Genomic DNA, 14,718 nt, shown 5'->3' with positions numbered 1-14,718 from the left:
GGGCAGAGGCTCACAACTGCCCTGGAGTGGGGAGAGTCAGAGCTCGTGTCCACTTCTCCAGAAGTTCCTTGTGCCTGTCGTTCTTTGTGAAGGTGCTGGTTTCAGAGAATGATGAAGGCAGGAAGAATCATCCTGGAAGGGAAACAGCCATACTCTGGGAGAACCGGTTTCATGCTCCCTTGAAGTCTCTCAAAGTATCCTGCATGTGTTTGTGGGGGTTGCTGAATCAGGGGCATCCTCCAGAGGAAAATCAATTGCATTTTCTAAATGTTACATTCATGCCAGCCGCCCCCCCCCCAAAAAAAGTCATAGAAATAGTGAGTTCAGAGAAAAGAGACCTGGATTTAAAACAGAGAGGGAGTCCTTTATGGCCAGGTGTTCTAAGGCAAGCCACATAATCTCTGGCCTCAGTTTCCCTATCTGTAAAATGGGAATGACAGTAGCAGGAGAATCGTGGCATGGGTTAAAATGAGGTGACATGTATGAAAGAGCTTAGCACAGTGCCTGGGACAAGGAGGGGGTAAGAAACATTAATTGATTCTGTATTGTATATAAATCCTTCCTAATCCTGACAGAGAAACTGAGTCCCAGAGGATTTTCTTGAACTAATTGGTCACGGGCAACCTAAACCTCCTGATTTATTTACCTCCTTTCTCTAAGACACGTCATTTGAGGGATCATTAATATCTTCTTTTCTCTTGAACCCCCCTGGTATGAACAGAACCAGCAGGCTTTGAACCATGGCTCCAGTCTTTGTCATGGTGAGACAGCTGATGAGTGCCAAGTGAGAGGAACAATTTAGTTGTTTGGGTGTCTATATTGCCTTTCTTATCTCAACAGATTCTGTCCCTAATTGATGTCTGCTGCCCTGTTTTGAGTCTACTAGCACTTCATGGGTCTGGAAAATCCATTGTGATGTTCTTTGGTCTCTAAGATTTGTAAAGAAACCATGGTTAGGTTAAGAACCCTTGATTGTTAGAACTAAACCAAATGAAAAATTAAGGCAGCCTGTCACTAGCAGCACCTTTGTTAATTGGCAGCCAAATGAGAAATGAGATTGCCAGGTATCGAAACCACTAAAATCAGTAACAGAGGGTGTTCATATGGCTATGGGATGTCAGTTTTCAATGATAATTGGACTCCCATTCCCTCACTGGTATTTTTCCAAATTCGTGGGGTTACCTTTGACTCCTCCCCGTTTGTCTGTTCTAGAACTTCACCTAAATGGAATTGTACAGAATAGAGTGTTTTGGCTCTGTCTTCTTTCACTCTGCTCAATGTTTTGAGATTCACCCATGTTGTGTGTATTGAGATGAGGTTTTGGTTACTGACTAGTTTATGCATGAACACCCCAATTCTGTTTGAATCATGGCCAACTCTCCCCATAAGAAATAAAGAACAATAGAAAATGGGAGCAGTGACCATTTTATTATTAACTTGGCTTATGTTCCTAACCCCTAGTAACAGAGATGGTAAACTGGCCTGTACCATGTGGCTTAGGCATGATACCTAAGGAGGATTCTGTCTTCCTCTTTTTTTTTTAACCACTTTATTAATATATAGGTCACATACCATACAAGTCACCCATTTAAAGTGTAAAATTCAATGGTTTTTAGAATATTGAGATATATACAACCATCAACCAGTCAATTTTAGAATAATTTCATCATCTCAGAAAGAAACACCATGACCTTTAACTATCACCCCTTATACCATCCCACCCTCTGCCCCCCACATATCACCCCATCCCTAAGCAATCACTCATCTACTCTCTGTCTCTATGGATCTGCCTAGTCTGGATATTTCATGTAAGTGAAATCATACAATATGTGGTCTTTGTGTCTGGCTTCTTTCACTGAGTGTGTTTTCAAGGTTCATCTACTTCATAGCATGTCTGGAATTCATTCCTTTTCATGACTGAATAATGTTCCATTGTATGGATATACCACATTTTGTTTATTTTGATATTTGAGTTGTTATCATTTTTTTAGCTATTATGAATAATGCTGCTATAAATATTCGTGTACAAGTTTTTGTATGGACATATGTTTTCATTTTTCTTGGGTATATCCCTAGGGATGGAATTGCTTGGTCATTTAAGGAACTGCCAGACTGTTTTCCAGAGTGACTGCATCATTTTACATCGCCATCAGTACTGTATGAGGGTTCCAATTTCTCCACATCCTTGCCAACATTTGCTATTATCTGACTTTTTTACTTTTTTTTGCCTTGGTGGCTGGCCAATACAGAGATCAAACACTGGACCTTAGTGTTACCAGCGCCACGATCTGACTTTTTGATTCTAGCCATCCTAGCGGGTGTAAGTGATATCTCACTGAGATTTTGATTTAAATTTCTCTGATGACTAATGATGTTGATCATGTTTTCATGTGCTTATTGATCATTTGTATATCTTCCTTAGAGAAATGTCCCTTCATATCCTTTGCCCATTTTAAAATGTGGCCTTTTGTCTTTTTTATTATTGAACTATAACTACTCTTTATATATTCTAGATATGTCTCTTATAAGATATATGGTTTACAAATATTTTCTTCCATTCTGTGGCTTGCCTTTTTACTCTCTTGATAGTGAAGCACAAAAGTTTTAAATTTTGATCAAGTCCAATTCATCTGTTTTTTCTATTGTTGCTCATGATTTAAGTTTTCTATGTAAGAGTCCTTCGCCAAATCCAAGTTCACGAAGATTTATCTTATCCCTGTATTTTCTTCTAAGAATTTTATAGTTTTAGATCTTACATTAAGGTCTTTGATCCATTTTGGGTTGATTTTTGTATATGGTGTTAGGCAGTGGTCCAACTTCATTCTTTTTTGTGTGGCTATCAAGTTGTCCTAGTACTGTTAGTTGAAGAGATTATTCTTTCCACCATCAAATGGTCCTGGCACCCTTGTAAAAATTCATTTGATAAGTCATATGGGTTTATTTTTGCACTTTCAGTGCTATTCAACTGATCTATATGTCTGTCTTTGTGCCGGAGGACACTGTCTTCATTACTCTTGGTTTGTGGTAAGTTTTGAGATTGGGAAGTGTGAGTCCTCCAACTTTGCTCTTCTTTTTCAGATTGTTTCGGTTATCCTGGATTCCTTACACTTATGTAAACATTTTAGAAACAGGCTATCAATTTCTACAAAGGTGATAGCTGGGATTGTGATAGGGATTGCATTGAATCTGTAATTCAGTTTGGGAGTATTGCCATTTTAACAGTTAAATCTTCCAACTCACAAACATGGGATCTTTTTCCAATTATTTAGAACTTCAGGTTTTTTCAACAATAATTTGTAGTTTTCAGGGTTTGAATTTTGTGCTGTTTTGCTAAATTAATTCTTAAATATTTTATTCTTTTTGATACTAATTTAAGTGGAATAATTTTCTTAATTTCATTTTTGAATTGTTCATTACAAGTGTGTGGGAATACAATTGATTTTAATTTATTGCTCTTGTATTAATTTATTGCAACCTTGGTGAACTTGTTCATTCATTCAAATAGCTTTTAGTGAATTCCTTATGATTTTCTACATACAAGATTGTATCATCAGAGTAAGGGTTTGGATCCACATACTGGCCAGCTGCAAAAGAAAAGAAAAAAGATTACATCATCTGCAAATAGATATAGTTTTACTTCCTCCTTTCCAGTCTGGATGCCTTTTATTTCTTTTTCTTGCCTAATTGCCCTAGCTAGAACCTTCAGTACAATGTTGAGTGGAAGTGGTGAGAATGGACATGCTTGTCTTGCTCCTGATCTTATGGGGAAATCATACAGTATTTCACCATTAAGTGTGGGTTTTTCATAGATGCTGTTTATCAGGTTGAGAAAGTTCCCTTATATTCCTATTTTATTGAGTGTTTTATCATGAAAGGGTGTTAGATTTTGCCACATGCTTTTTTTAATCTATTGAAATGATTGTGTGATTTTTGGTTTTTATTCTACTGATAAGAATATCTCGTTAATTGATTTTTTTGGCTGTTAAAGTAATTTTCCATTTCCTGGGGTAAATTCCACTGGGGCATGGAGCATAATTATTTTTATATGTTATTGCATTTGGTTTGTTGATATTTTGTAGAGGACTTTTGCATCCATATTCATAAGAGATATTGGTCTCTAATTTTCTTTTCTTGTGATATGTTTGGTTTTGGTATCAGTGTAATACTTGCCTCATGAAATGAGTTTGGAAGTGTCCTCTCCTCTTCTATTTTTTTGGAAGAAATTGTTTTTTAAATGTTTGGTAGAATTCAGCAGTGAAGCTATCTGAGCCTGGTCATTTCTTTGTGGGTAGATTTTTGATGATTGATTCAATCTCTTCATTTATTATAGGAGTATTCAGATTGTCTATTTCTTCTTGAGTCAGTTTTAATAGTTTGTATCTTTCTGGGAATTTGTTCATTTCATTTAAGTTATCAAATTTGTTGGCATATGGTTGTTCATAGTATTTATGATCCTTTTTTCCCTCTCTGTAAAGGTAGTAATGTTTCTTTTTCATTTCTGATTCTAATAATTTAAGTCTTCTCTCTTATCTTCTTGATTTATTTAAGATTTGTTAATTTCATTGATCTTTTTAAAGAACCAGCTTTTGGTTTTATTGATTTTCTTTATCGTTCTTCTGTTCTCTAATTCATTAATTTCTACCCCAATCTTTATTATTTCCTTCTTTCTGCTTGCTTTAGGTTTCATTTACACTTCTTTTTCAATTGTCTTAAGGCGGAAGTTTAGGTTATTGATTTGAGATGTGTGTGTATATATATATATATTTCTTAATACAAGCATTTACAACTATAAATTTCCTTCTAAGTACTGCTTTAGCTGCATCCCATAAGTTTTGGGATGTTCTGTCTTCACTTTCACTCATCTCAAAATATTTTCTGATTTTTAAAAAAAATTTTTTCTTTCATCATTGGTTATTTAGGAGTTGCTATTTAATTTTCACCTGTTTCTCAGTTTCCCCAATTTTTTCCTGCTATTGATTTCTTCTATAGATGAATCATTAATTTCATTCTACTGTGGTTGGAGAACATATTTTGTATTATTTGTATCCTTTTAAATTATTGAGGTTTGTTTTATGGCCTAGCACATTCTGAAGAATGTTTCATGAACAGTTGAAAAGAATGTATAGTCTCTTGTCATTGGGTGGAGCATTCTATAGATATCTGTTAACTCTAGTTGGTTTATAGTGCTGTTTAAATCTTCTGTTTCCTTTTTGATCTTTTGTCTAGTTGTTTTATCCCTTATTGAAAGTAGGGTATTGAAGTCTCCAACTATTATTTTGAATTGTCTATTTCTCCCTGCATTTTTGGCAATTTTTGCTTTATATATTTTGCTCTCTACTATTAGGTTCATTATGTTTATAAGTGTTTTATCTTCTTGATATATCAAACCTTTCTTATTATAAAATGTTCCTCTTTATCTCTAGTAATATTTTTTGTTTTAAAGTCCATTTTGTCTGATCATAGTATAGCCATTCTAACTTTCCTGTGGTTGCAGTTTGCATGATATATCTTTTTCCATCCTTTCACTTTCAATCTACTTGTATCTTTGAATCTAATGTGTATCTTGGTTTGGATCCCCATACTGGCCAGCTGCCAAAATAAATAAATAAATAAATAAATAATAAACAAACAAACAAATAAATAAATAAATGTGTATCTTTTGTAGACATTACATTGCTGGATCATGTTATTTTATCCAGCTTGATAATCTCTTCATTTTAATCAGATTGTTTAATCTATTCACATTTAATGTTATTATTGATAAAGTTGGATTTATGTCTGTCATTTTACTTTTTGTTTTCTATGTGTCTTGTGTCTCTTTTGTTCCTCTATTCCTTCTTTACTGCTTTCTTTTGCATTAATGAATATTTTATAATGTAGCATTTTAACTTCTTTAATAACTTTTTCACTATATTTTAAAGTTACTTTTTATAGTGGTTTTTCTAAGGTTTATCATATACATCTTAACTTATTAGAATGAACTTCTAACCAAAAAAATTTTTTTGACAGCTGTCCAGTACAGGGATTGAACCTTGGTGTTATCAGCACCATGGTCTAATCAACTGAGACAACTAGTCAGTCCAGAACGAGCTTCTGATCTATAGTCAGCCTGCTATATGCATGGGTTATGCATCCATGAATTCAACCAACTGCTGATTGAAAGTATTCTAAAAAAATTGTGTGTGTACCGAACATGTAGAGGCTTTTTTCCCCTTGCCATTTTTTCCGAGATGATATGGTATAACAACCATTTACATAGAATTTACATTGCATTAGTGTTATAGTAATTTTGAGATGATTTAAAGTATATGGGAGGGTGTGCATAGGTTGTATGCAGCTACTACACCATTTATATCAGGTACTTAAGCATTCAGGTATTCACTTGAGTGTTCCACTGCCTCCTGGTATCTGAGGGAGGTCCTGGAACAGATCCCCCATGGATACTGAGGGATGACTGTACTAGCCTAATTCCAGTAATGTATGGAAATGTTCCCACCATATAGTTCTATTTCCTTTCCCACCTTTTTGTGGCATTATTATATATATTAAAATTATTATACATATTAAATTAATGTTATAAACTCAATGATTCATTGTTATAACTATTATTTTACCATCTGTAGTCATTTCCTTAGCCCAATGTAGCTTTGCTTCCACCCACCTCCTTTGTGCTGTTATTGGCGAGTATATTACACATATATTACATTTCTATGTGTTATAGGCCCAGCAATATATTATATGCACATTATTTTATACCCTTGCTTTTTAAGTCAATTAAGAGAACAAAAGAAATATGCATTTATATCATCTTTTATAATTACATTTACTGGTGCTTTTTGTTTTTATGTGTTAACTTTAATTACCATAGGGGGTCACTTGTTTTCAGCCTGAAGAAACTTTCTTTAGTATTTTTGTAAGGTGGGCTTCCTAGCAACACATTTTCTCAATTTTTAAAATCTGGAAACATCTTTATTTAACCTTATTTTAGCTGGGGGCAGGATAAGAAACACTAAGCCCCTGCTCCTCTCAAGAAGAAAGCCCAATGACTGGAAGGTGGCAGGGGGCAGGAATCCTTGTGTTCTTGGCTGCGCAGTCTGTGCCAGAGTCTCTGCCTCTCTGAGTTTGGTGGGACAGTGGTGGAGGGAGAGAGTAGTGTTGGTTCTGGATAGATTCTTGGTTGACATTTATTTTCTTTGAGCATTTTGAACATAATATTCCACTGCCTTCCAGTCGCCACTGTTTCTAGCAAGAAGTCAGCTGTTACTCATATTGATGAGTTATTTTTCACTTGCTGCTTTCAAGATTTTATCCTTGTTTCTGACTTTCAGCATTATTTCTATGATGTGTCTATGGTTATCTTTGCATTATCTTACTTGGAGTTTGTTGAGGCTTCCTGACCGTGTAGGTTATTGTTTTTCAGTAAATTTGGGGAGTTTTCAGCCATTATTTCTTCAGTTTTTTTTCTGCTCTTCTCTTTCTCCTTCCCTTCTGGTACTCTTGTTACCTATATGTTGGTACACTTAGTGGTTTCCCACATTTCTCTGAGGCTCTGTTCATTTTTCCTCATTCTTTTTCTCTCTGTTCTCTAGCTTGCATAATCTCTACCAATCTATTTTCAAGTTCACTAATTCTTTCTTCTGCTAGTTCAGATCTATTGTCGAGCCCCTCTAGTAAATTTTGTATTTCAGTCACTGTACTTTTCAGTTCTAGAATTACACTTTCTAAAAATTTATAATTTCTGTCTCTTTATTGATATTCTCTAATTGATGTGACATTGTCATCATGCCTTCCTTTAATTATGGTTTCCTTTTGTTCTGTTAACACATTTATAATGGCTACTTTGAAGGCTTTTTCTGTCAAATTTAACATCTGGTTGCTCTCACAGGCAGTTTCTGTTGCCTGTTTTTTCCCTCAGTGTATGGGTCATACTTGCTGTTTTTTTGCATGCCTTGTAATATTTTGTTGGAAAATGTACATTTTAGATAATATATTGTAGCAACTCTGGGTGCTAGTCCCTATCCTTTGGGAATTATTGTTGTTAATGTTTGTTTATTTGTTTAGTAACTGGATGGATTATTTTAGTAAACTCCACCTCCACCTGAACCCCCCTAACCCCCGCCTTGGACACATACTCACACAAACAATATTAAACCTCTGATGTTGCTTCACAGAGAGGAATGGCTTTGGGTATGCTCATAGTCACCCTGGGATGACAGTGGCTTTGGTAGGGCTACTCATGCTCTCATGCCAGACGTGGATCTCACATCTATCCTTTTAAAACTAAATCTAAATCTTAATACCAGCTGGTGCCCCAGCCTGAGGCAATGAGAGAACTCAAGGTCACAAGTGAGAAGTAGAGAAAAGAGGAACCCTGTGGACAGGCCCCAGGTTATGTCATTACTTTAGTCACAAAGAGGATGAGGGAGAGGAGAAAGTACATTCATGTTCCCAGCCTTTAACCCAGTGACTCTAACCTCTAGTAAACTGGTCTAATGAGATTAGAACTCTCTCTTCTGGGGATAGCATGGGGGGTGGGGGTGGGCAGGGGCAGCAAAGTAATATTGAGAAGAACAGAGCCATCTCCTCTCCCATGCAAGCAAGGAGACCCCAAAAAAGAGCTCTCTGGCATGGCATGGTTAGAGAGGGGAATATGAGCTTCTTATTTGGTGATGGGTAGAGAAGGCTAATGAGTAGGGACTTATAAAATGTCAACCTTCAGGTTCTGAAATAAAAGCAAAGGTCTGATGTATCTTTTCATCTCCAGAAAATTCCAGGCCCTGGACTATTGTGAAAGCCTCTGAACTGCTACTGCCTCCAGCCTCTCCACTCCAATCCTTCCCCTACTCTGAGACTGCTGTGCCTTGGGAGTGACTTTCCTGAAGTATGACTCCAGCCAGGCCCCTACTGGGACAGTGCTCAACCTCTCCTGTAGCTCAGGGACTGGCCTCTCCATCTCTTCACTCACTGGAGAGGCTGGAGGGTACCTACATGGCACAATTAGCCTCTCAGTAAGCAGGAGTCAAATTGAACATCAAACACACAGCATAGAATATATGTATATTCATATTACACTGAACATATGCAAACTTCTTGTAGCAGGAATAAACTTAGCATGTCTTTAAAACATCTAGAAGCCTCTGTTAATGATGTCTAGGATCTGAGCTCAGATCTCAGCTCATCACTGGCTACTCCTGTGACCCCCTCCCCCTCCCCCTGACACATGGTTTCAACTCAGCTTCGGTTGCCTCATTTGCAAGCTGAGGGTGGTGCCTCCAAGATTGCTGTGAGGATTAAATGTGATGATGTAATTAGAACACTTAGCACTATTAAAAGCTTAATTTGTTTATGCCAGCAACAAATATGCATTCAGTGCCTGCTAGTTCCAGGTGCTGTTCTAGGAGTGGGAAAATAGCAGAACATAAAATATAATCCCTGTCCTAATGGTGCTCACACCTTAGTAGAAAGACTGACAGTAAACAAATTTGAAAATTATATGTGTATACACACACATGCAACACACACACACACACACACACATATACATATATAATTTCAGGTTGTAATAAGTGCTGTGAAGAAAAATAAAGCAAAAAGCCTGGCCAGTTGTCCAGCTGGTTAGAGCATGGTGTTATAACACCAAGGTCAAGGGTTCAGATCCCCGTACTGGCCAGCCACCAAAAAAAAATAAAAAAGCAAAAGAAGGTGTTAGAGAGTAGTTTGGCAGTTGGGGCTGTTATAATTAGGGGTGGTCAGGAAAGGCCTTGCTAAGGCAATGGCATTTGAGCACAGATCTGAATAAAATTAGGAAATGGCACACAGTGGTTAATAAATATTCATTGAATGTGCATGAATGCAAAGACCTGGGAGAAAAGCATCCCAGGGAGAGGTGATGACAAGTGTCACGGCCCTGTGGCAGAAAAAGTTGGCATGCTTTAAAAGCATCAGGAAGGCTCTGTGAATATTCATGCTGAGCGTGTAGGGGTAAAGTGTACTGATGTCTACAACTTACTTTAAAATTCATTAAAAAATAAGATGGGTGGATGGATCAAGAGATGGACAGATATGTGATAAAGCTAGTATAGTAGAATGTTAATAGAATTTAGGTGGTAGGTATATGCATGTTCACTGTAAAGTTCTTTCAACTTTGTATTTGAAAAATGTCATAATACAATGTTGGAGGAGGAATGTCAGAAGGCTAGTGAGGCAGGAGCAGACAAGCAAGAGAGGGAGCAGGAGAGGAGGTCTCAGAGGTCTCCTAGCCCAGAGACTGGGGGGCCTCATGAGCCATGGGGGGACATTGGGGTTTTGTTCTCAGCACAGCGGAAGCCTTCAGAGGGGTTTGAGCAAGGGAGTTTCATGGTCTGATTTATGATTTTAAAACATTTTCTGGCTTCTGTAGGAGCAATGGCTCTACCCCAGCACATGTGGAAGTAAAGAGCAGGTAAAGGGAAAACAGTGGTCTGGACCAGAGTGTCAGTGGGGATTAGGGCTGGGGGAGCAGTGAGACGTGATCAGACATGGTCAGATTCAGGGGACAGTTTGAAGGAGCTGCGGATGGATTCCACGTCCGGTGCTCAGAGCAATGCCAGGGCTTTGGCCTATGTGAGTGGGTAAACAGTGGTTTTTTTCTGGAGATGGGGGGGACAAGGGAATTAAGTAAGTTTGGGTAACAGAGTGTAGGAGAGCGGTGAGGGGGAGAGTCACATATTCTGTTTCAGGCACGAGAAATCCAAATAACAGACTTGCAAATAAATGGTAGCTATTATTGCTGTCTTCAACACACACACTTACATAACGACATCTGCAAACACACGTGCTGCTGTTGTGTTCCCCTTACATTTCCTTACATTTGCCACTCCTGCCCCTCCCTTTCAACTCCAGGCCACTGTCCAGTGACTGCTAGAGGCTCTGGGGATGGGAAGGGCAGAAGGAGGCACCTGAGGCAGCCCCTCCGTGCCCCTCCGAGCATCAGCAAACCTCTGTTTGGGTCAGTGCCTTTCTCAGCATAGGGAATCCAGATCAAAGGAAGTGCCTGGGGTGAACCCCCAGAACACGCACCCATCTGGGCTCAGCCACTGGTCTCACAAACCCTCTGGCCTCCCTGTCTCTTGTAGCTAGGCAGGTAGATGGGTTACCAGGCAGTCCCAGCACACAGCTGGGTATGAGATTCAAGGATGCAGCAGAGATTAGGACCGAAATCTCCTTATTTTACTGAGAAGGTGACTTGGAGTCAAGATCTGATTTCATCTGACCCACTTAGCTGTACTGTCATTTTCTTCCTGCCTCCTCCACCCTTCCCATCACCCATGTCAGAATAGCATTTAAAGACATTTGTCAGGGAGCCAGCTGGAGAGGCCTGCTCCCTGCTAGAGGCTGTCTCAGTCACTGGGGACTGGAGGCATCCCAAAGCCACCACATCTCACGGGGCCACAGGCACAGTCATCTTGAGCCTGTAGCTTACAGAGGGGGGCCTTGGCGCGTGTGTGGTGGGTGGTGATGGGGGAGACAAATGAGAGAGTTTCCTCCCTCCCTCTGCTCTTTGATTTTCCATGCCATCTGTGGCCGTTAGAAGTGCACCAGCCTCTGGTAATAACAGCAACAGCAAGGGCATAAACCTTATATAGAGTAAGTGTGCTGGGCACTGTTGCAAGCACTACCTGTGTATTAACTCATTTCCTTCTAATAACCCTGTAAGGTAGGTGCTATTATTATCATTTCTATTTTATAGGTGAGGAAACTGAGGCTAAAAAGGGAGAACCAAGGTGTCCGAAGTCTCATTGCTTAAAAGCAAGAAAGCCAGGTGTTCTGATCTTCAGTACATGATGGACGGGTAGATGGATAGATGAGTAGAGATAAACTCATCCACTATGAACAGAGCAGTAGAGCCCGACGGAAGCTCAGACCAGGGCAGCTGTCTGCAGGCTAGAGAAAGCTGGGGTTGCATCTGTTATTCTATTTAATTCTATTAGAATTTAAAAAAAAAAATTATAGTGTTAAACATCTTTGTGCTTGCTTTAAAATATAAATACATTAACACCTATACACAATCAGTTTTCTACCAAGTATGAGCACCTCTTAGGGCACAAACTGTGGCACAGATTTAAAAAACGGTAGACACAACACCCCTGCTCCCCCAAAATCTCTTCCCCAGATATCACTAGCTGTATGGTCTTAGGCAAACCTCTTAAACTCTCTGCAGCTTAGATTTCTTCTTTGGACCTACCCCGTAGGCTAAATTCATGAATTTGTCATTACAGTCCTGATAGCTGCTGTCAACTGAATATGTAATGTATTTCTGTACTATGCTGTGCACTTTCATGCTTTATCTTTTAACCCTCCTAACACCCCTTACAGACAAGGCAGCTGAGGTGTGAAGTGGGTGTGTAAGTTGCCTGAGGGCACATGGACAGGAGGTGACAGAGCTGGTCAGTAGGAGAGTCTCAAGGGCAAATGCCATATGCTCATTGCTTACCCCAGTCAGGGCTGTCCTCAACCAGAGAAGAGTAAGTGTTTGATGTGTAAATGTTCGTGTACAAACAGCTTGAGCCTGAGCTGTGGTCCAGATAAGAATTTCTCCTCTCCTGAAGTTAAGTCCATGGATGAGTGTGTTAGTCTTCCAGGGCTGCCATAACAAAATGCCACATAGTGGGCAGCTTAAAAAACAGCAACTGGTGTTCTCATATTTGTGGAGAGTAAAAGTCCAAGTTCAAGGTGCCATCAAAGCTGGTTTCTGGTAAGGCCTCTCTTCTTGACTTGCAGACAGCCACCTTCTGGCTGTGTCCTCACGTGGCCTTTCCTCTGTGCATGTGTGGAGAGAAAGAGAGAGTTCTCTGGTGTTTCTTCCTCTTCTAATAAGGACACCAGCCCTATTGGATTAGGAACCTACTTGTATAACCTCATTTAACATTAATTACCTCAATTACCTTAATTAAAGGCTCTGTCTCCAAATACAGTTACATTGGGAGTTAGGGCCTCAACATAGGAATTTGGGGGTGGACACAATTCAGTCCATAGCAATGAGCTTTGAGGAGTCAGGGAACCCTTAAAAATTGTCTACCACATACACCATCTGTTGATCTCCCCAAAGCCTAAGAACCACTACATGTATTGTAAATGGACAAAGAGGGAAAGAGCTTATGGCAAGATAGAAACAGAACTTGTGTTGAGGCATAGAAGAAAAAGAAATTTCTTTGAAAATTGTTTTAATAAGTATTAAAAGGCACTTATTATTATAAGAGGGGCAGTGGCAAATCGGGATCTGGTGTGTCAGCTCCCACTCACATTTGGAGAAGTCAGGTGGCTCACCTGAGGTCACAGAGTGGGGAGTGGATCTGAGCCTGGCACCCCAGCAGCCCAAGCCCCTGCCATGTGTGTCCCGCAGGCGTACTGTCTGTCCTTCCCCACAGAAGCCTAGGTCATGTGGGTGAGCCTCCTGGGCTGCCTCTCTGCTGAACTCACGGACGCTCTCGCCCTTGCTTTCCTTCCAGAAGTGGAGCAGATCGAGGCCATCGCCAAGTTTGACTACGTGGGGCGGTCCCCGCGTGAACTGTCCTTCAAGAAGGGGGCCTCCCTGCTCCTGTACCACCGCGCCTCGGAGGATTGGTGGGAGGGCCGGCACAACGGCGTGGATGGGCTCATCCCGCATCAGTACATAGTTGTTCAGGACATGTGAGTGGGAGTCGGGTCTTCTGTGAAGAATGCTGCAGTAGATTAGTGATGTCTGGAATGGGCACAGGAAAGGGAATGCTGGGTTGTGTGCCAGTGATTTGCTCTCCCTGATACAATACATTCGGTCTTCTGTAAGAATGGGCTATGTCCAACTTCCCTTTAATAGTGATCCACTTAAATATGCAGACTGCTCATCCTTCAGAGTACACAGAGACAGCGTCCAGTGCCCCAGGCCCACCATCCTGATCCATTTGACAGCCTCCAGGGCATTCGTCACCCACCATTCTCAGTGTCCAGTGGATCTTGCCATGTACCTCCACCATCCTGGGTCATCCCTGCAGCTGGTGGCCAGCCTACCACCTCCTGAACTGCCCACAGTTCTCCACCCCAGAAAGGGTTCTTGCACAGAATGGGCAGATACGACCATGCCCCATTTTGAGCTAATAGGACACTATTATTACTTTTGTACTCTCAGGGTTTTAAGAAAAAAAGCCCTCCATCCCAGAAAGCCCTACAAGAAAGATTGGAAAATCTACACTTTCCATTCCTTTGAAAGCCATTGAAGGATTCTGCACATGCATTCCCTAGAGCTCTGGTCAGGCTCAGCGGAACTGATTTATCAGGGAAGCAGCCACCCACTAGATTTCATGGGAAGGGGACCAAAAGCCTACACTGATAGGAAGGTACAAAATGCAGGAGGAATGCCACAGGTGAGGGCCCTCGACAGCCGCCCGACGTCCCTGGGCCTCTGAGGGGAGGGACCAGTCACTGGAAGGGAGAAAGCCATGGAAGGAGGCTGGCAGGACCCCCTGATGAGCTTGTGAGCCACCTCACAGTTGTCCCAAGCCCTAGTTGGCAAGGGGCGATGAAGCACCTTCTCGCCCCCTTGCTTAGCTCTAAGTCTTTTCTCCTGGGGCCACACAAGAGACTCAGCACTCAGTGCTCAGCTTACAGGCTCCATCCCCCATTTCTCCAACACCTTCAGCATTTAGCTTGTCCTAGTCCAGGGCAGCCTGGGAGAGAAGACCAGCTAGAGGAGGGGAAGGAGGA

The 14,718-nt window shown here is 40.5% G+C and overlaps 1 protein-coding gene across 2 annotated transcripts in view; it reads left to right on the top strand.

Moving 5' to 3' along the window:
- SRGAP3 (SLIT-ROBO Rho GTPase activating protein 3) overlaps positions 1–14,718 on the top strand; it is a 229,785-nt gene that overhangs the window by 207,782 nt on the left and 7,285 nt on the right. For both annotated transcript variants that reach the window (XM_063114225.1, XM_063114223.1), the window contains exon 19: positions 13,488–13,668. In XM_063114225.1, coding sequence (XP_062970295.1) covers positions 13,488–13,668 — 181 coding nt within the window. The remainder of the gene's footprint in view (positions 1–13,487; positions 13,669–14,718) is intronic.

The sequence above is a fragment of the Cynocephalus volans genome, chromosome 11 (assembly GCF_027409185.1).
Source record: "Cynocephalus volans isolate mCynVol1 chromosome 11, mCynVol1.pri, whole genome shotgun sequence".
NCBI lineage: Eukaryota > Metazoa > Chordata > Mammalia > Dermoptera > Cynocephalidae > Cynocephalus > Cynocephalus volans.
This window is presented reverse-complemented; position numbering and strand designations above follow the sequence as displayed.